Source organism: Saccostrea cucullata, unplaced genomic scaffold (genome assembly GCF_032062105.1).
Source record: "Saccostrea cucullata isolate Sc308-1 unplaced genomic scaffold, CSIRO_AGI_Scuc_v1 ctg1650, whole genome shotgun sequence".
In the NCBI taxonomy this organism is placed as follows: Eukaryota; Metazoa; Mollusca; class Bivalvia; order Ostreida; family Ostreidae; genus Saccostrea; species Saccostrea cuccullata.
Window position 1 is genome coordinate 55,628 of NW_026921227.1, and position 21,856 is coordinate 77,483.

The window sequence follows — 21,856 nt, forward strand, 5'->3', positions numbered from 1 at the left end:
TTGCTTTTTTTTTTACAAATTGCAACACAAATACACTAAACAAATAGCCATTTTCCTTTTTTATTGCTGATGCCAATAAGGGCGTTATTTTTCTTTTCCTTCGGTCTCCCGCGAGGCGCAGTGGTTAGAGCGTCAGCTCTGAGAGTCACGAAGTAAAGATTTGACCCTTACGTTGCGGGTTGGAATCCCCCTGTGGGACGTAGAGACCGGTCCTTTGGATGAGACCGTATAAACCGAGGTCCCATGTCGCAGTAGGTGCTAGCATGAAAAAGATATCTCCCTGCTCAATAGCCCTAAGTGCCAAGTGAAGGACAAAAGCAGCTCTCCACCGGCAAGGTGGCGTATCCAAATGAGTCAAAAATTCTATAGAGGGACGTTAATCAAGATACAATCCATCAATTTTTTCCGTCGTTCTCATTAATATTACAAACCAGAGCTACCTTCTCGACAGAGATGTCTGATTTATTGTAATGGCTAACAGACTATCAACGCACAACGAGATTTTTCTTATAGCATACACAAAAAAAGATTGAATATCAGAAATATGAGGCAATATATGATCATTAAGTACAATTTTTAAAATTATTTGCTTACAAAAATACATTTTTTAAACTAATAGTATGCTTAGCCATTTTGTTTAGAAGCAATTACTTGCTTTGTGTGACATACATTGTAAATTTCCCCCCCTATCTCGTTTTAATTTCACAAAACGTATATCACATCCTATCTCAAATATTGCAATTTCCGCCGAAATGCTATGAACTCAAAATTAGAAGAGTGTTCGAGCTGAAAACCCCATTTCCTTCCGAAGAATATTCCAAGGAATAACAATAATCATATTGGTAGAACAAAACACGTCTCCGACGTCGTTGTGGTGAAAACAAATCAAATTAGGTATGTAATTGACTTGAAATTGATATAATAATAATATTTTCAATTTATTGTCTTATAAATTAATTATATCAATTAATTTGCTTTTTGTATTCAAATGCCCCCGTATTATTATTTATTTACTGCTGTTTATTTATTTCACAATCATTGGTTTAATCGGCATTTTAAAGCTTTTTTTCCCTTTTTTTCAAATACCCCCATTGTCGGGGGAGGGGATTGCAGTTTTTATCAGTATGACCATGTCTCCTACTGTTTATAACTTTTAATAAAGCTGACATGACTCTTACTCACTTATCTTTGTTACATGTATGCTACCTTAGTCTACCCACTAGATCTTTTCATTTGCACGACATCTATATACAAAGAGATAATGTGTTCATTAGAGGTTTTGATTTTTTGGGAGGAAAACGCGAAATATACTTGAAAACAATTTGATTTACGTCATAAAATACCTTGTGTACGTACAAAAGGTGTTAGACGTTAATTTTTAGACAACAACTCCGATTTTTATGACTTCAATAAAAACACAGATTGTTATATTTTTCTCATTAGTACAAATACTGTGAAATCAACTAAATTAGTTGAGTTCAATGTTCTTCGGTAAGAGAAATTTCATATTTCTTTGTGAACTTGTTTGTAGAGAATATGTGACATGAAAAATATTCGTTTGGATATAAATTCATGGATTTAGGGTCCCGACAAAATTTCACGAATTGGCCCACCAGACAGAATGGTGATTTCACAGTAGACAATTATGAAACATTGAATGTTTAAATTTATTTCTGCCTGTTCTTTGATTTCAAATACGAGTGATGATCAAAAAGTTCGTGAACTATCTCTATATTTAAAAACCACAATTCAGATCAGAATGAAATTTGGCACACAGAGTCATACACATGTTCTTTAAATAGCATACGTAATGGAACGTTTTGCCCCATGTTTGTGACGTCACAATGTGAAAATAACGTCAATATGTAGATTATGTATGGCAAAAAATGGTTGACCGAGTCGTATTCGAGAAACAAACCGCTGTTAAGTTAAATGTATATCTTGGAAATTCCTTTGCAGAAGCTTATAATAATTTGTACACGGTTCATGAAGACAAAAGACTTGCCAGAAGTTTTGTCATTAAATGGATTGATTGTTTTAGTAAAGGGAGGGAGATGTTTAAAAATTATGTTCGTTCTGCTGCCCATTGAACGCTGGAGAAGAGACGTGTCCTTTGTTAAGCAATTTGATATGAAAGATCGCCAACTTAAAATTAGAAAAATAGTTAAATATCTTTATAATAATATAATTATTAAATCCCTAAAATATCGTTTACTTTCTACTTTAAACATATTGATCAGATATGATGAAAAGAATTTAAGGTACATACTTTACCCACATGAACTGAACGACGCTCCAAAGACAGAGAAGTTGGGTTTTGATGATGAATATTAAGGTACGTGAAACGAATTAAGATTATGCATGTGACGTTTATTGTATGGAAATTGTACCTGAAAGATGTTTTAAGAAGGCATGTTCTTTCCCAAGTAATAAATTCAACTACCTATCATGAAAAGATTTAGATGTTTAATTTCAGAATGTATTCCAGTCGTTCTTTCGATAATATTTATTAATGTTTATAATTTAAGAATATATGGCTTAATTGTGTTTTTTTTCTTTACTCTACTTAGTGTCGTGTCCTGTTTATTATGTTATCGATGAAGAAAGGAACAGTTCTTATGTCATTATATTGTTTCTCTTAATTAAAATGAATTATATGGGGTTTTGCGTCGGATATTTATGAACCTTGAAAACATAATTATTTTTCCCATTTCAAGGAAAAGAAATTTTTTCCATAACGGGTGATTAAAGCTATTAACAATGTGTATCAGTGATTAAAATGATCTAATCAAGGATACGCAGTAATTTTAGATAAAGGAACAGTACAACACAATATCCGTTTCTAAAAGGAAGCATGATGTCACAAGAGGATCTGGGTCACGGTTATGGGTCATTTAACACGAAGCAAATGAATCAATATAAGATGCTGAAATGATTTTCAGATTTTTCGGTGAGGTGTTTATGGTTTTAGTTACCAGCTGCTATGGAAGAGGTAAGCATTAACATGTTGTCAAATTTCATTCAGAACTTATGTGCAAGGACAGTGTTTTTGTGTCAGACTGAGAGATGAACAACACAAATGAAATTTAACATCCCCTTATGGAACGCCGTCACTGCCTTATAGCAGAACACTACAATTGCATTGTGTCAACTTTCCATTACATTATGTCAACACTTTGTGACATTTACTTACAGTACTATTGCGTTAATTATGTCAACTTTCCATTACATTTTGTCAACTCTTTATGACATTTACACACACTACTATTGCGTTATGTCAACTTTCCATTACATTATGTCAACTCTTTATGACATTTACACACACTACTATTGCGTTATGTCAACTTTCCATTACATTATGTCAACTCTTTATGACATTTACACGCACTACCATTGCGTTATGTCAACTTTCCATTACATTATGTCAACTCTTTATGACATTTACACACACTACTATTGCATTATGTCAACTTTCCATTACATTATGTCAACTCTTTATGACATTTAGTCACACTACTATTGCGTTATGTCAACTTTCCATTACATTATGTTAAGTCTTTATTGCATTAACTCGCACTTCAATTACATTGCGCCAATCTTCCATTGCCTTATATCAGCTCTTTATGACATTAAGTCAAAACAATTTTACGTGGTGTAAAGATGTTATTATAGAATTTAAACTCATTATTACATTATGTGCACTCTCTACTATTTGGTCTAAGTAGTTCATTACATGATGTGAATTTATCTTTAATTCAATATCAAGTCGCTATAACACGATGTCAGAATTTCATACATGATGTGAAAAAAATTGTCACATGTGGCCAATTCTTTACTATATTGTGTCATCAATATGCTACATGACGCCGGGAATCTATTACATGATGTCAATTTTCCCTTACTTTTTGACAAATCATTATTATGTTATGCCATTGTATCTTTACATTGTGTCTAAAATGCTTAGCCTCTTGTCAGTATATCTTAGAATATTTCAACTCTTTATTATGTGACGTAAGGTTTAGGTTATGCCTAAAAGTTCGTTTTGTGTTTTCAATATTACATGCACATATGTTAAACATGCAAATAATTTAAATTAAACGTATCAAATATTAAATTATACACAAGACTTAATTAATCCTTAATTAAATATCAGGTTAAATTAAAAACAGGATCATGTTCCCATGGAATCTTTATTGACGATTTGAAAAGTCCGAAACTTCTGATCTAACTACAAAACACTGTCCTAAGCTTTTTATCAGTCTTTAACCCTCCTTTTTTAAAAAAAAAATACATATGGTTCTATGGGTAATATTACTCTCTAATAAAGTTTGGAGTCATATTTTTAAAAACAAATGCATTTACTTTTACACAGACAATTATGCCCTTGTGCATATCATTAACAAGCAATCGTCTAAGGATAAAAGTAAATACATATCGTATTTCATACGTGCACTGGTGGGTCGGTGGGGAAAGGGAAGATCCCGCCCTCCCATCTTTAGTGACCAAAATATGCATGAAATTAATCAATTGATTTTACTTTGTAGGACATTGCATTAGTTTTACATAAAGTATAACTGAAATAAGTTGAAACGTTTTATATAAAAAAAAAAAAAAACACTAAAGCCTGAGAGCTTCCAGGCTTTCACCCCCTGGTCCCCAACTTAGACACCATACCGTCCCTCTATAGCTACTCTTTTCAAGAACCGATATGAGCCCGTGTTAACTAAGGCATGGTCAATTGATTTAAGTGAAAACGTAGATTTTTGTAACAGAATTCTGGTCCTGGAATGGTTGAAAAATTACTAATTCCAGTGGACGTTGCATTGTTTTTGAAAGCTGGGGGAGGTTTGTCAGCCAGAAAAAAATAACGTACAAGAAAAAGCGAAAAAAAAAAATCCAAACTCGAAAATCCTATTTCGGGTGAAAGGAGGGGGGGGGTCCAACTTCGATCAGTCCTTAAAAAAATTCCAAATATACTATCCTGGCGTATTGTATTTTTGACCTATTAAGATGTTATTTATTAATTTATTGCAAACTTTATAGAATCTGAAGAAATATTGGCTTAAAATGTTTGCATATGCGTCTATAAATAAAATGAAATAACCCAAATAGCAGTTTTGTGTTTATTTCATTTATATGCCATAATATGGAGAGGGTGCAATTTTCCTTACAAAAATATTAGCGTCTTGTGTTTTCGACCTAAATATAGTATCAACGCCCAATCAGTATTGGCTATAAGTATCTATTGGATATTCCAAACAATAAAAATACGATTGTCTTTCTTTCAAAAAAAAACATTGAACAAGTTGCAAATTTTGGTTGCAAATACATTTACTCGTTGGTTGAACCCACCTGTCAGTAGCTGTGCATTTCCACAAAAAATCAATGAAATTACGTTATATTTTTCAGTTTAAATTTGTAAGAAAGTGCCCATATTTAAGGAAGAAAAAAATTCGTTTGATCCACCCATTCATTTCAATATTCATGCGCCTATTTGACAGAGATCTTAATTTTCTTTCGGAAAAATGTCATCAAAAAATCTTTGTAATTAACCGATTACGGCTCTGATTAATCAACATATAAAATGTGCATTAGTAAAAAGACTAGAATTTCTGACAACGGACTAAAACCATCGGGGGAATTCTGTTGAATTAATATTATTTTGGGTATTTTCACTACATTTGTGCTTCAAAGGTATTTTTCCAAGTGTGTCAACCGAAAATAATGATCTACCGCGCGGTATCTGCACGGGAAGCAGATTTGGAAAAATAGGTCGAAAATACAATACGGTCGAAAATAGGATACGAGACGATACATTACCCTTATACTTCAGCAAAAAGTGGGACTGAATTTCAATGAACATTTTCTATGATAAAGTTATGTCGGAAAAAAAGAGGAAGTCAGACCCCCCCCCTCCTCATATAATGTGTCCGTAATTCGTCCTAATTAATCAGGACCCCCCCCCCCCTTCCCAGTCCTGAAAACACGGTTATCAACTTTGACATAATGTAAATGTATTTTACAGCGCGTAATGAACATTTGTAATCAACATGATAAAGAATTAACACAATGTAAAGATAGTTTTAAATCACGTAAGAAAGAGTTAACATATTCTTATTAAATATCCACATATAGGAATGGAGTTTTGACATAACGTAATAAAGTGTTGATATAATATGGAACGCCGGGACTTCTCCATAATACATGTTCATATTATGTTATTAACCTTTTTACATCACGTAATAAAGAACTGACATAAAGGTAAGATGTATTCACCTCACATTGTGATGACCTCGGCGTAAAATAAAGATACATTAACATCACGTAATAATGCTTTGCTTTAATAGAAATATACACTCACAAAAGGGAATGGACTTTGACTAAATGTAATGATAAATTTAATCATAGAACACATGTAAAACGAAATTAACTTGACGTAATGCAATTTTGATCTCACATATTAAAGAAATGAAATAATATAAAGAAATATTCATTTCACGTAATTAAGTTTTAACACAATGTAAACATATTTTCACTTCACATAATGAACTTTGGTCTTCAAGTTATAAAGTGCCGACATAATGGAAGAATGTGTTTACTTCATGTAATGCAGCATTGACATGATGTAAAGATATTTTTACATTACCCCATAAAAAAATGATATAACGTAAAGATATGTTCACATCACGTAATGATAGATTGACATAATGAATGCATAGTTTTATGCTATAAGGCAGTGATGGCGTTCCATATCCCCTTGTTTTCGCAATAGTGGGAGAAGGGAATAATTGATAACTCATGAAATGTATTTTATATTTAAATCAGGGAATGATAATCAGTCGGAAAAATGCATTGAAAGGTACATGTAATCAGAGGGGCTGAATTTAAACATTCTATGAAAGATGTACATTATATCAAGTGTTCTTTCAAAGTTATTTTTGATAAACTGTGTGTCTGAGATTTAATGCCAAAATAGAACATACTTATACAACAGTAATAGATTTATTTATTTATTTAAACAGAAATTCGTGCAAGTTTAAGTCAATCAACGAGTCCATGGTCGTCTGCTAAAACACAGTGTGCCCCTCTTGGATCCCAAACTTCCTTCAATGTCTCAAATGATTCAATAGTTCTCTCCAATCGCTCGGCCACAGATGGGGTATTTTGGATAGGAGCTTATGTGGAACATACAAAATGGATAAAGATTCTTGGTAGGTATATCTTGCACTACAAAAAGCTAGTCATAGAACTAATACAGTATACACAAGTTGAAGATTAATTATTGATTGTTTAATATAAAGCTATATATATGACAACATGGAAAAATACAATTCTTTAAATTCAAAAGTTTACAAAGCATCAACAGGAATAAATTATTCCACATTCAAACAATTGCAGTCAAGTTTGATTTAAAAGCTTTTAAGATTAATAGAACAAACAAAAGCTTTTAATAGAACACGCAAGAACTATTTGGAATGATCTCAATATAATTTAATTCTGGTTGTAACGCTGTATTTGATTGGATAAAAAATTTACTTCATATCGTATAAAATGGGTTGCCTACGTCACAATGACTTTCGTCAAAAACGTATCAATCCGCTTGACGTTACATTCCAATTTTCTACAAATTGAAGTCATTTTGTTAGAACAATCATCTTTTTTTCTTATACCAAATGAATGAAAATTAAATTATAAGCAATGAATTTAATATCTACCCATTTTATACGGTATAAACTGGGTTGGAACAGTTTACGCTTTTTTAATAAACCGCTTTGCGGTTTATAAAGCGTAAACTGCCCCAACCCAGTTTATACCGTATTAAATGGGTAGCTATTAAATTCATTCCTTAAATAGAGAAATGCATTGCTGATATAGAGAAATACATTGCTTAAACTGTATATATGGTTCATAATATTATATCACGATATTATTACAGGTTGTCACTACGTCGGCCTCATTGTCTCAAGCCCAATCCAAAACAGCAGAGTACTGGAGACACATGATGTGAAGTCCTGTCATGACTATTGTAAAGGCGCTACGGTTTTTGGTCTAGGTGTACGTAAGATTTTACAACACATTAGAAGAGTTCTACTTTCTCTTTAATGAAAAAAACCAAACAATTTATAAAGAAATGTGAATGATTTATGGTTTAAAACAGGCCCGTAGCAACGATTTTAAAAAGTGGACTTCACCGAAATATTCGACAAACAAAAAAAGTTATATGTCCAAACACTCTTGTCTTTTTTCAAAAACTGGGGATGGAAGTCGAGGGACTATTTTCTACCATTCTTTTTAAAATTCTTGAAATACTAAATGTTTGACCTTAAAGCAATAAAAATGGGAACAACCAGCATCTTAATGAAAATTTACAAATTAAAACAATACAAACTATAAGACTATTCGAACAAAAAATGACCATGACCCCCAGTGTTTTACGGGCCTGTCCAGTTGTAATATCAAACAATGAATATAAAAAATATTATCATCAAAATGCATCTGTATGAGAAATAGTGAAATTTTTACGATATTTAAAGATTTAAGTTTTCGTGTGCTTACATTCCGTATTTAGTCTATCATTTTCACTTGTCATGGTTTATTTTAGTCTAATAGCTGCTACTGCTACGGAGGAAATTTCTCTTTATCTCAAATCACAAAGTGTGTACCTCAGAAGTGTTCCGGATCTCAGAACGATTTTTGTGGCGTCGACTATAATGTTGTTGTCTATCAAATAGGTAAAATATTCTTTTATCCATTGGTATAACTTCTGGTTTGGTAATATTGAGTTTTTTTATTTAATTAATGTGTTTGTACCAATACATTTGTTTTTTTAAAAAATATTCTATGCAAGAGAGCAGAAATCAAGAGTATCAAATCAGAGAAGTCATCACTAGAAATAAAATGAGGAATCAAAGACTTATTTCGAAAACTATCGCTTGATTAGACATACAAAACTTTGTTGATAAACAAATGTAAAACAATGTTGTATAACATGAAACTGAGATTTTGAATACTCAGTATTAAGATAATTATCTTTTTATAACAGTTTCTTCACAGTACCAGGGACTGGGGGAGTGTCTAGCCTCTGGTTATAATGGCGAATATAACACTACCGGTGCCCAGTATTTCTGGTTTGGGCAACCAGTTGTTTTACCATGTGATAATTCAGAGTTAGGATACACGTATCGAACAGGTAAGCATATTACTTGTTCGGAATTTTATTTTCTACGTTTTTTTTGGGTTAATTTAAAAAGGACCAATTTTGTGATTGGTTAGCGCCAATGTTTACAACTGATTTCATCAGAGGCATCCATAGGCTGTGATTATTTGCAAGCTTATTACCCGATTATACAGTTACATTTTTTCTTTATTTACTCATAAATTCTGTATATCTTTGAATTAACGTAAAAGAAAAAAGTAAATTTTTTTTAAAAAGTGTGGGACGAGTTTTATGAAGTTCATTCATTTATGTCTGAGGTTTTCAATTTTTTATTTATACTTCCGCGCAGTGCTACATATACTTATGACTTATTGGTTGTTACCTGCAGCTTTAAACTTTCCCCGGAGTCATCATCTGTTTGTCTACACATTACCCGTAGAGTCATGGCAAGACGCGGTGCTGAGAAGCTACCAAACCGCCCAGGGTCTGCTGGAATTTCCTACCTTTCTTATTCCTAAACAATCACTGGCGTCACCAATGGCAGACGACAAATACTGGGTGGGGTTATTCAGAAGACACAAGATGGTGTTTGGCTTAGGTGAAGATGTTTTGATGATATTGATATTAAATTCAGTAAACATTGTTAATTATCATATAGGCTATCGTATCTTAAAGAAAAAAAAATGTGAAGAATAACAAAACAATTTAAAATATCGATTCTCGGATAGGTTATCATCCAAATTTTTTATGTAAATATGACGTTGTTTCTCAAAGGTGTTGATACATAAATTAGAAAAAAATTAAAACAAATATAGAAATGTTAATACATGTATTCTTGCAATACTTGTATATTTAAACCCAGGCACGTAGTATCGTTTATGAAAGATGGGCCAAAAAATGAAAATTGTCAAATCTGAAAATTCTGTTTCTTGAGAAAAAGGGTTATTTCAAAACAAAAAAAATAAACATTACCTCTTTACCTCACTTGGACTATTTTGACTATACTGCAATAAAAGGTCGAGGGGTCTAATTATGTGCTTCCAAAGATCAATAGCTTTTACATTGTACCTGTTCACTATCAAGAAAATGTCGATCAGTTCCAACATCTAAAGCAAGTCTGGAAGTGTCTTTTTAAGATTTAGATGCATCACTCATGAAATTTTAATCCTAACTGGTCATAAAATAATAGAGCTATTCCGGTTCCATAAACATTACCCTGATATTCTTCTTAGGCAGATTCAAATTAAGTCTGGAAGTGTCCATCAATTGAAACATCATTCTTGCTAATTTGGTACAATTACGGTTAGAATTTACTCATTTAGAAAATATAGGTCAGATCAAATATTTGAAGAAGGTTGGATAGTGTTCATCCATAGATGCATCATCCATGAAAGATGGGTCCAGATAGCGTTCATGGTTCCTCGGAAATGGACCTGCTCCAAAAATTGTAATCTGATCACTCGTGTGGAAAATGTAGGTTCGTCGAGCATCAAAAGCAAGTCTGGCAATGTCCATTCCTAGAAAATGTAGCTCTTGTAGAGCTCATAGTTGCATGGAAATGGACCCGTGTTCGTGCTGGTTACCAGTATCTTGCATTACCTTTGTTTACATTATATTGCAGTCACGTGTGTATGTGTTTGTTTATATACTGCACTGACCTGTACAAATATAATTGTAAGTTTCTTTGGTATCTTACTTTCTTGCATTAGACAAAGTATTACAGTTATATTTGCATAGCTGCGTCCGTGTACACCGGGTCGACTGATTACACAGAACAGTGTCGAAATCAATCCCTATATATAGGGGACCTCAGATATAGCGAGAATCCGAACAAAAATGGCGGAAACAAATCGTGTTCAGCTTTAAGCCCCTATCAACATCGTTGAGCTGAGCTAAAAGTAATACTTGAAAACAAAGAGAAGAGATGGGTAGGGCGATACTTCGTGCCAGAGAAGTATGACAAACAAACTTATAATATGAATAATCATTTAAACATGCATGAAAAACAATTATGTTTTAGATATACCAAACATTTCCATCACCAATTGTGTTGGGGGAAAACTAAATGCCGACGGAAAATTGACAACGGAAATTCGTTCCTGCGATGACTCATTACGAGTGTTATGCGAGTTCAGTGACCGTAATGACGTAACCCCTGCAGCCTTGACGTCAGTGACGCCTATGGTACAGCCGAAGATGTTATCTTCTACAGCTAAACCTGAAAACGGTTCCACTGAAGCTAACAATATCTTTAATTCGGGGACAGGTATTTTCTTTTAGTTTTTAACTTTATCATTATCATTTATTTGAAACCTTCCCAAACATATTTCAGATAGATTTGTTCAAGGCTTCACCAAATACAACACATTATCATGTTAACCCTAATCAAAAAAAAAAAGTCGACTGAGTTACAAGACAAGCTAAGTGAATTGCACATTAAAGTATTATTGAGGATAAGCAATTTGTTTCACTCTTTAGGTGGAAAATATGTTTTCGTTTGCACGACGTTCATGTATTAAGATACTAGTATTGGCTCAAGGTATTTTCTTGTTATATTTTCTTGTTATAATACGACTTCTTATGTATTTCGATCGAGATATTATCGTTTTCTCAAGATCAAGCTGTTTCTCTATATGAAATGTCAGTTATATATGCGAAACAAACAGTTAAAAATGAAGTCATGTGTTTTGATCTTGCATTTGATGTTGATTTTATTTTTACAAATACATACATTCCAACTAAAAAATGACTTTTGTCCACTCTAGATGTATGTACAATGAATCTTGTCCACAGTGAAAGGTTAAATATCCATCAATCGTTTAAATATATCCTTCTAATAGATTTTACAGACAACTTGAAATGGTACCTCGTGCTTGGTGGGCTTGTCGCCGTTTTCCTTTTGGTGGTTGTGTGCACCATCGTCTGGGCAATTTTGTAAGTAAATGTCGCTTTTGAAACCATTTGGAGAGGTATATAATGCACTTTATTGCAAGTTTTACTTTTATCTTGAATTCTGCTTCAGTATTTAAGTGTTGCAAGAGATACCATTTACATTGTTTATGAACTATGTAAAGTTTCACTAACATACACATTTTCCTCTCAACCAAAAACAGAAGGATCGTTGAACTGTAGAGAAATACATGTACTAATAATTCTGATGCATTGATTTACTCCCCAATCATGGATTCCTTCATATTAAGCTAAAATTAATTTCTTTAAAGCAATGACTGAGTGATAACATTATTGGTCTTTGACTTACAAATTTTACATAGTTATACAACTTATGTATATTCCTGTATGTGAATTTTTAAAAAATAAAAAAAAAATAATATTAGTTCTTTGTTACATCTCTGAACTCCATGTGTTTTCTTGAAACATAAATTCACTGCCACGATTATTATTAGCGAAACATGAACTGTGAAATTTCCAAAGACCCTTACACATAGATATTTTTTTATTTTGCAGAAAAAAATTAAAGCTGTAACATCTCAGTATATGAATGATTTCGACGTTAAACATGATTTTACATATATATATGACCGCAAAAAATGGGAGCAAATAGTATCTTAAGAACATTTCTTCTTGTCAAGAACATCAGGATTATACTAATTCTTTAATTTTTTTATGATAAACATGGTCACTTTAATAAGTTTACCACCTGCATACGGAGGCTTCCAGTTGACTTGATCCCAAGAGCATGCTAAACGTTTTTTAAACGACTAAAGTTATTGGAAACAAATTGAAACAATAATACCAACAGTCTCGCTTAAAGTCATCATCTAGCAAGTTATGTGGTCGATACAATGACCATATCATCAAACACAATCTATCATTAAGTCAAATGCTAACTGACGTATTTCATACTAATGGTTAGACATTGTTTACACACTGCATTGTGTACGGATTTCCCCCTATTTTCCAATCATGAGAAGGAGCACACTGAGGGTGTGAATGGTTGGCCGGGGATCTTCACTCCTCCAAGACAACTGATCCCATCTCTGATGGTTTAGAGGTTCTTGTTTGCAATGCTTCTGATTTGAAATGTTTAAATTAACTGTTGAGCTTTAATACTGTTTTTTTTTTAATATATTTTTTGGCACTATCCTCAGTCATTTCAATTTATTTGGCTAGGATGGGGTCACAGCAAGAGACCGAAGGGTCATGGTGAAAGTGATAAAAATCACTTAATTCTTTTTTGACAAAAACAAGTATGAAATTTTAGTAGATATTCTTTAAAGAAATAATGAAATATTCTAGGGTGTATTTAGTAATTCTCTAACTTGATACTCAGTTGAACATAAATGTCAATGGGTTACTTATTCATATCTTCCGAGAAGAAAGCCTAAATCTTATGGAAAAACCACAGATGATATGATATAACGGACTAACGAAATTCTGCAGATACATGTAGCTTCACTTTTAAAATATTTTTTCACTGAATATCATTAGTGGAAATATTCAATTAAAACACAGTAATTACTGCTTATTTCCGAAACGGAGGCAGGAGTATATCGCACTAATGGTCGATTATTTTGCCAGGAAATCTTCACTCAGTAAGGTTCAAGAAGTGCAATGAACGTCTTAGGGCCGTTATTGGAAAATAATCAGATAAATGCTCAGATTCAAAGTCATCTTTGGTCAGTGTTCTTGGAAAAGGATTTTATATATATTTTTTTCTTCATAGGGAGTTTCATTTTATCTTCTTAAATCCCTATTTACCATACCAGATGAATTGACTTAAAAATCTCTTCTGTATCTTTTTTAATAAAAAATTGATAATATTTATTTCAAATCATAAAAATTCAATGAAGATAAAGCTATGAACATAGTTATAAATTACAAATAAAACTACTGCAGTTTTAAAGGATGTCCTACAAGGGTTATTTTAGACTACAGGTTTCAAATTAAATTATTACAATTTTTGTATGTTTAAATTAAGAATCTGGACATATGTAACCTTCTGTAATCGAGATAATTGAAATGAGAATGACTCGAATCACAAATGTTAAAAATAAACAGATTCATTATAAAACAAATAACAAATGACATTAAAATATATTATTAAATATAAAATTTCTGCTACTCCTATTTTCATTGTTTCTATTGTTTTCAGGAAAATCAAACGGCGGAAAACAACAAACATCCCAGAGAGTACACAAAACAACTATACAGATTTCAGAGTTGTCCTTCAGAACAGGACAGGTGATAAAACGACAGCAGGAGAAGATCTGTATTTCACTATACCAGAGCAAGAAATGAATCCCGACGCAATGGTTGATAGACCTCGATTATCACTTCCTCAAAGAAATTATGTAAATACAGAATCCAATGCAAAAGAAGAAACACCGGTGAGCGATGAAGACAACGAAATGGAAAATGAGTATACAGACATCACAGAGGAAATTGACGAGGAAATATTTCCGATTAAATCAAATAGCGTATCGATGAGCAAGAGAAATGTTGGACAAGATGCACAGTATTTTGTTTTGGAAAAAGCTGATTCCACTGAACTTCAGCCATCTTTTAAATTTAAGAAAAGTGAAAATAATGCAGGTGACCTGTATGATCAAGTTGAAGGAATAGATACAAATTTATATCATGAATTGGAAAAACAAGTGACTGTAGAAAATGTTTCCAGTAATTTAAACAATGAGTCGAAGAAACCTGACGTTATAAACAATATCTATCATGTATTAGAAAAACCTGTGTCTTTTGAAGGTGCAAATGCACAAGATCGAAACAAATCTGTTTCACGAAAGTCCTGCAAGAAAAACGTTTCGTTTTTCCGTAAAACTGAGACAAGTTCGGACAAATCGTACGAAAAAATATGGAAAGAAAGTGCTAAACCCAGTAAAGTTAAAAGTTTGAAAATTAAAAGTCGACAAGGAACTTCACAGGACAGAACACACGCCAAGGTCAAGGTTTCCGCGTCGTCACCAGTAGTGAAAGCTGCTGTTCGCAAAAGTCGCGAGTCTTCCAAAAAAGTATCAAGAAACAAAGTAAGAGTCAGCGGATTACCTGATGTTCTAGCGTCATCGAATGATTCAATGTACGACATGCTGAAAACTTCCATAAAAACTTCCGGTGCTCCTCGTCAAAATGCTTGTGACGAAGACTACGACACAATGGAAAGTGTCAGAGCTTTCCTCGATCAACCTTCAACTGGTGGAAAATGATAATTGCATTGATTTTTTTAAATTTTATCGACAGAAACATAAATAAATTAACAATAAATAATTATACTTAGAACTTTAACTTGCGTGTTGTTTGATTAATAACAGTTACTTTTAATGGAATTTTTTAAATAAAAGAGAGGGTTTTCACTTCCTAATCATCTGCAACATTTTTAACCGCAATTGTTACTTGCTATTGTTATTCAGAATTCAAAACTTGATCGAACTTCTTTAAAAGATCTTTTGCCAACTACAACAATTCTGACGGCATTTGAATGTCTCAGGCAAGCTGGAAAACAACAATTGTTTTGTTTCTGGCTTACAGCAAATATTGAACTTTCAACAGTTTGCTTCGTTGACTTTGAGCAAGAGTATGTCACGTAAAAAACGTAACGAATTTAGGGCATTGATAGTTTTCATATGTATGAGGTCAACTAACAAGTAAACTTCTGACAAATGAAATGTCCTCAGCTGATTCGAAACGCAAGAGTATACATTGGGTAAAATTAAACTGAGGCAGAATAATGACAAATAAATTGATGTTACAAGGATTTTAACAGTCTTATTAATGTCAGAATTTTTCAAATTCTATAAACTTTATAATTGTGATTATAAGGTAACAAATGCAGCCTATCTTGTGGTATTTTATCTTATATCTTTGACACCGATTATTGTGCCAGTTTTTGTACTGAATCTGATTAATCTTACAGCAGTTTTATAAAACACTTTTAAAACGAAGGCATAAAACAATTCAATTTTATAGGCCTTATATATGACGACTTAATACTTCTATATTTCATTTATATTCTAATAATAATCAGGAATGTGATCACTTGCTCTCATGTAATTACCAAAAGTATGTATTTTCAGTAAAATAGAAAAAGGAATATAACCCAAGAATGCTTTATGAGTTTGGAGTATAGATATCTTCATGTAAGGAACTGTGAAACGTAGATGGCTAGGTAATCAAGGTATAGATGAGAAAAGAATTATATAGAGGAATAATGATAAAAAATTAACAGTACACATTAATTTAACAAGGCTACCTAGTAAGTGGTAGAAAATACAATTATGATTCATTATGTATGACTGGACAGACGTTAGTTCATTCTCTTGACGATGCAAATGCTTTGAACAATATGCCTTTAACATTTCCTGCATTTATTGTCGACCAGATTTACTACCTTAGGGTTCAGACGAACCATTATATCATATGGAAGAAATTAAAATTACAGATAACGAATTATTAGACAAATTATAAGATATTAGTGTATATATAGACCATCAGCAAATGATTATAAATTTAAAACATATTGCAAAATATCCCATAAGCTACTTACTAAATTACTTGTTAAATCGCTTAGCTTGAAACCATTCCTAATTCTTGGAAATTTGCTCAAGCTACACCTGATTAAAGACGTAAAGGAAATGCAGATGATGTCCAAAATTAAATATTAGTATCAGTAACATATGTTTTTCTTTGCAAATTATTAGAAATAATTATTGTAAAGCACCTGCACAATGGTATTTTTTTTACAATGATATATAAGCCCCAGTCAGGATTTCAGGCAGGGAAATCAACTACTACCGGGTTCTGAAAATCTATAGAATTATTACATCCAATCTTGTTAAAGACGTAAATGACAAAACTTTAAAATATGTATCCTTTGACATATCTAAAGCATTAAGAATTGATAGGTATTGATATCCCTAAGGAATCCTGTTAAAATTTAGTTCAGCTTCGTATTAAGCTATATACGAATGAAGATCAAAAAGTTCGCGAACTATCTCTATGTTTACAAAACCACAATTCAAATCAGAATGAAATTTAGCACACATAGAGTGATGCACATGTTCTTTAGATAGCATGTGTAATGAAACGTATGATCATATTATCCGTGGTCAAAATTTTATCCACTGTCAATTAATTATGCTAGTAGACTGAGTTTTAGTTGAAAATACCTATTTACAGAAAGATTTTGTATGGGAAAAATTTTAGGTAAAAATAGTGGCTTTGTACTGAAATTTAAGTATAATCTTTTTTTTTATTGAGAGTATCTGTGTTATGTTATTGTTCATAATTTAATCTAGCATTGACCGTATCAACCTGCACATGTATCTTAGATGCTTTATAAAAAGTAACTAATTTGATATTCATATGAAGCTAAATTCATTTTTAAAAACTCGTACATTACTTTTATTTATATGACGACTTAATACATCCAAGTGTACCTTAATAAGGGACCCCAGAGTCTGACTTTCGGTTTCTAGTTTTGGCTATATTATTTGAAAAAAGACGATATTATAGTAATCTAACCAAATCTGATAAAAGTGAAGACCTAAACATTCATATTGTCAGCTTCCTTTATTTATGCAGCACTGAACTCTCCTCACCTGCATATGGAGTTAAAGTCTAGCTCCAAATTGATTCGATATGAAAGAGTATGCTCTGAGTGGAAGCAGCTTCTTACTTTGACCAGTCGACAGAGATGCCCTGATGCTTTTAGAGATCTGTATTTGCTCCCAATTTGTATTGTTTTAATGAACTTTTTGAGTTTGAATACTGTTTGTTATCTAGAAAAGCTATCCTTTTAGTGCCATTAATGAGAAAAAAATAATCCGTCCCTGTAAGTGTTAATTGTTCTTACAATACTTTCAGAAAAATATGACCTTTTGATATAATTTGTCTGTTGGTTGCATCAAGGTTAGGTTTGGACACTTTTCCGAATATCACGTTTCAAATGAAAAATATAAAAACTGTATCTATAAAGAACATGCACTTTCGTCAACTCATGATCTTATTATATATCTTAAAATGTCAAAACCGATAGACATATTAAAGACACAATAAGCCAATCTAAGTACTTTTTATCATCTTTGACTTTGGTTCTAACAATAAAGGACATAAAATACTTTTATCAAAACCTTTAGTTTAAGTAAACTGGCAATACATAATCGCATGAAACATTTGAGCTCATCATAGAGAGTGAAAAAAAACAATGGTTCAAGTACCATTTGATTTCCAATGTAATAAAACATCCTCTGAAAATTATTGACATCTACAAGTTTTGAAAAAGTACAAAAAATTTTTCAACATGCTCATAATTTTCAACACAACAATAAAATATTTTTAAATATATTTAACTGAGCAGAAAAATCAAAATGAAACTCATTCCTGAATAAATGGAAATTCCAGCATGATTTTTGTGTATTTCGTTGCCATGCCAACTGAAATTATATTTTTATAATCATTTTCGGAAACTATGCAATACCTGCTTTCAGAATATATATGCATTGGTATATACAAAAATTACAAGAAATACCTGAAAAAATGCATTAAATATCTTAATATCAATTTGTCTAGAAATGCTTAAAATTTTTGCCATGGAAGGGGTTAATTCATGACGTTACAATTGGCATTTAGGAGGTAATATCAGGACAAAATGTTTTAAATGCTCACTTGCTTTATATATGGCCCTTCTGTTTAGAAAATTCCTTTTCCTAGATATGTTTATATAAAACAATGTTATGGGCCTACCCTATCCAACAAACTTCAATCTACACAACTTGAGGATAATTTCGCTTAAAATTGATTTATCATCGAATTGCTGTTTATAGGAAGAAGACTTTTTAAAAAAAAAAAAAAAATACATTTCTGTATAAAACTTTGATTGCCAATTGGACCCCATCAAACTCCCGTGGGTGATATTTTTGAGTATAACTGAGCGACCTGTTGATCCTTCCTTTGAACAAACTTAAATGAACACTTTATGAGGATAATGACCTATGAATTTCATTACTGCTTTTCAAGAGTTTCCCTATATATTATTATTCCAGCACATAACTTTGATCCCCTGATGTTGCCCCACCCTACCAGATTGAGTAAGAATTTGAACAATTATCTGAAATACACATTGCCTAATAATGCCTCGAAATTCATATGACTACCCTTGGCTTTGAAGTATGATCTCAAAAGTTGCATTTTGTTGAAAATCTAAAAACTGTCCACATTTTTTTAATGAAAGAAGTTAATTATAATGCTTAATAAGCCAGTGATATTCTGCATAATGGGTAATTAGAACCTCAGAAAAATGTCTATAGAGTACAATTGGAATCATTTAAGCATAAAGTATAAATCTCGGTGGCATACTCCAAACAGAGTTTAGATGAATTGTGGAGATAAAGGACTTTATATTATTTATTTTAAGATGAACTAAAATAAAATAACGAATTCCTCATTCACAATGAAATATATAGATATTCAAGCCCAAAAGTCCATTAAACAATACATTTTTTTTGGAGCAGAGCAAACACGGATCTATCAAACATCAGAGGAAAGGTCCATGGAGGAGTGAGCATTCCGCCGTGTGCTCCTTGTCATGACTGGGAAATAACGAAAAAATCCATCGTCAATTCAGTGTATAAATAATGGAATAACAATTAGTATGAAAAACGTCAGTCAGCATTTGACTTCATGATAAATTGTATTTGCTGACAAGATCGTTGTATCGATCATGGAACTTACGTAATGATGACTTAAACAAGACTGCTGGTAATCTTGTTTCATAAACGTGTTCGTCAATAACTTATCTCGATTCAGAAATTGTTTGTACGTAGAGCATGCTCTTGCGCATCGAATCAACTGAAATATATAAACTCCGTATGCATAAGTAAGAGAAGTTGAGGATTGAAAAGTTAAAGTCATCAGTCATCACTTTTATCAAGTTTATCAATAAGCTTTGGTGTTACAATTACAAACGTTTTTTTAGTAAGATATCCAAATATGAAACAGATGTATAAGACTCTGTGGTATCTTTTATTTCAAGCTCAGAAATTGAGTGATGACCCACATTGACAAAGTGTACATTAAAGTTAGATAAAATACCAAAAGCAAAATTGTTATAACTTAAATCAAATTTTCAATTTCAGTTGCACCATACAATTTGCTCGCATTGTTTACTTCTTTAAATTTTGCAGACATTTTAAAACGCCTCTCTAGCTCTGCTTTGAGCTCCAACATAACATGATCGGGGCAGCTTGGGTGACATGCATGCTATAATTGCCTTATAGAATATGTTTGTTCTTAAAAAAATAAAAATTTTATAAATTTCAAACTAATGTTTAACGTATATTGTTTTGTGTCTTGTCAATAAAAATTTTAAGAGTTACGCTTGACTTTGCTACATTAAAATTAGTCAACTGGTAGCCCAGTTTTTAAATTAGGTCGTTTCTTTTAATGTTTGTGTATTGAAACAAAACTGGAGTTTAACTTAACGTATTTAGCCAAAATAGTTATGAACTTTAATACTGTAACATATTTGTTTCTGATGCATAAAGAACGTTTAAAAGCAAAATTGATTCCTATTTCTAAGTTCAGGGTTTCAGAAAGGACTGAAAATTTATTGTTAGTATTAAGTTTTATTTTATTCATTTTACAATGTTTTACGTTTACATTGTATTTCATGATTTTCTTCTGAAAGATATGTTTTGGAGTTGTCACCTGGAAAGATTCATTTTATCTGCGATAAGTAATCGTCTGATACACGAGACTTCTGCGCAGAACAGGAAGTCAATAGGAAGCCCAGATCGTAACGAATCACAATGGTTCGTCACAAATGCTCATTTATAGAACACTTCTTAAGTTATTTTGGCATGGCGACGTGCAAGATTGTTTTTGTAATAAATGAAAGAGTCATTTGCTAGCCTACCACTGGTGTAATGTTTCTGGAAATTTGTGCTTATCGATTTTGAGTACAGATGACTTCAAAGAGACAATTCACTGTTGATGCTGAAAAAATATATTGCATGAATAAACTTATAATTTTGGATAATATGACTAAGAATTTTTACGCCATAGAGTTTTATTTATCTCGTACATCTAATGTTGTTTTCTTCGCGTGACAGTAAATACTAATACTGTTTCTCAGAGTGTGCCAATGTATATGTTATTCATGGAATCCGGTTTGGATCAAGTAGTTAAATATCGCACCATCGAGGGGTTTATGACGCGAAAATGCGAATACGATGAAGCGATGGCGCGTTGACGGTATAGCGCGAAGACAATGATGCGATGGCGTGACATTGCGAAGAAGATAGTGCGATGGTGCTAAGCAGCGATAGTTAGCATTGCTTTATACTCATCATACTATCGCTTCCTCGTTCTATCGCATATCATCTTCTCTTTGTCACACCATCGCATCACCGTCATCGCTTCTTTGTCTTTGAATATCACTCATGCAAATTTCGATGGAGTGATGATACGATAGTGAACTACAAGGCCCTATCTTACGGAAGCGTAAATGGCTCTACACTTGTTGTGTTATAACTTTTTATATTGTCTTATATTTTATCGACTTATCAACATATAAAGTGTTATACCTCCTTATTTATACACATATTTTGAATTATATTAAGATTTTCTAACATAATTGAAGGCAGCTTATTTTTTTCAGTAGGTTTTATTGCTGTAAGTTTTATCGACTGAAATGATATATTGATTTTCAGATATTGATCGTAACGAGATATT

At 32.3% G+C, this 21,856-nt stretch overlaps 1 protein-coding gene across 1 annotated transcript; it reads left to right on the top strand.

Annotated features, from left to right (window-relative positions):
- The first annotated feature begins 780 nt into the window (after positions 1-780).
- Positions 781-15,366, top strand: LOC134259502 (uncharacterized). The gene is made up of 10 exons (XM_062742079.1): positions 781-894; positions 2,812-2,992; positions 7,023-7,211; positions 7,937-8,055; positions 8,603-8,732; positions 9,044-9,190; positions 9,546-9,755; positions 11,178-11,423; positions 11,998-12,091; positions 14,271-15,366. Exons 2-10 carry the CDS (start codon positions 2,932-2,934, stop codon positions 15,331-15,333), a joined length of 2,259 nt encoding a protein of 752 aa, XP_062598063.1. The 5' UTR covers positions 781-894; positions 2,812-2,931; the 3' UTR covers positions 15,334-15,366.
- The last annotated feature ends 6,490 nt before the right edge of the window (positions 15,367-21,856 follow it).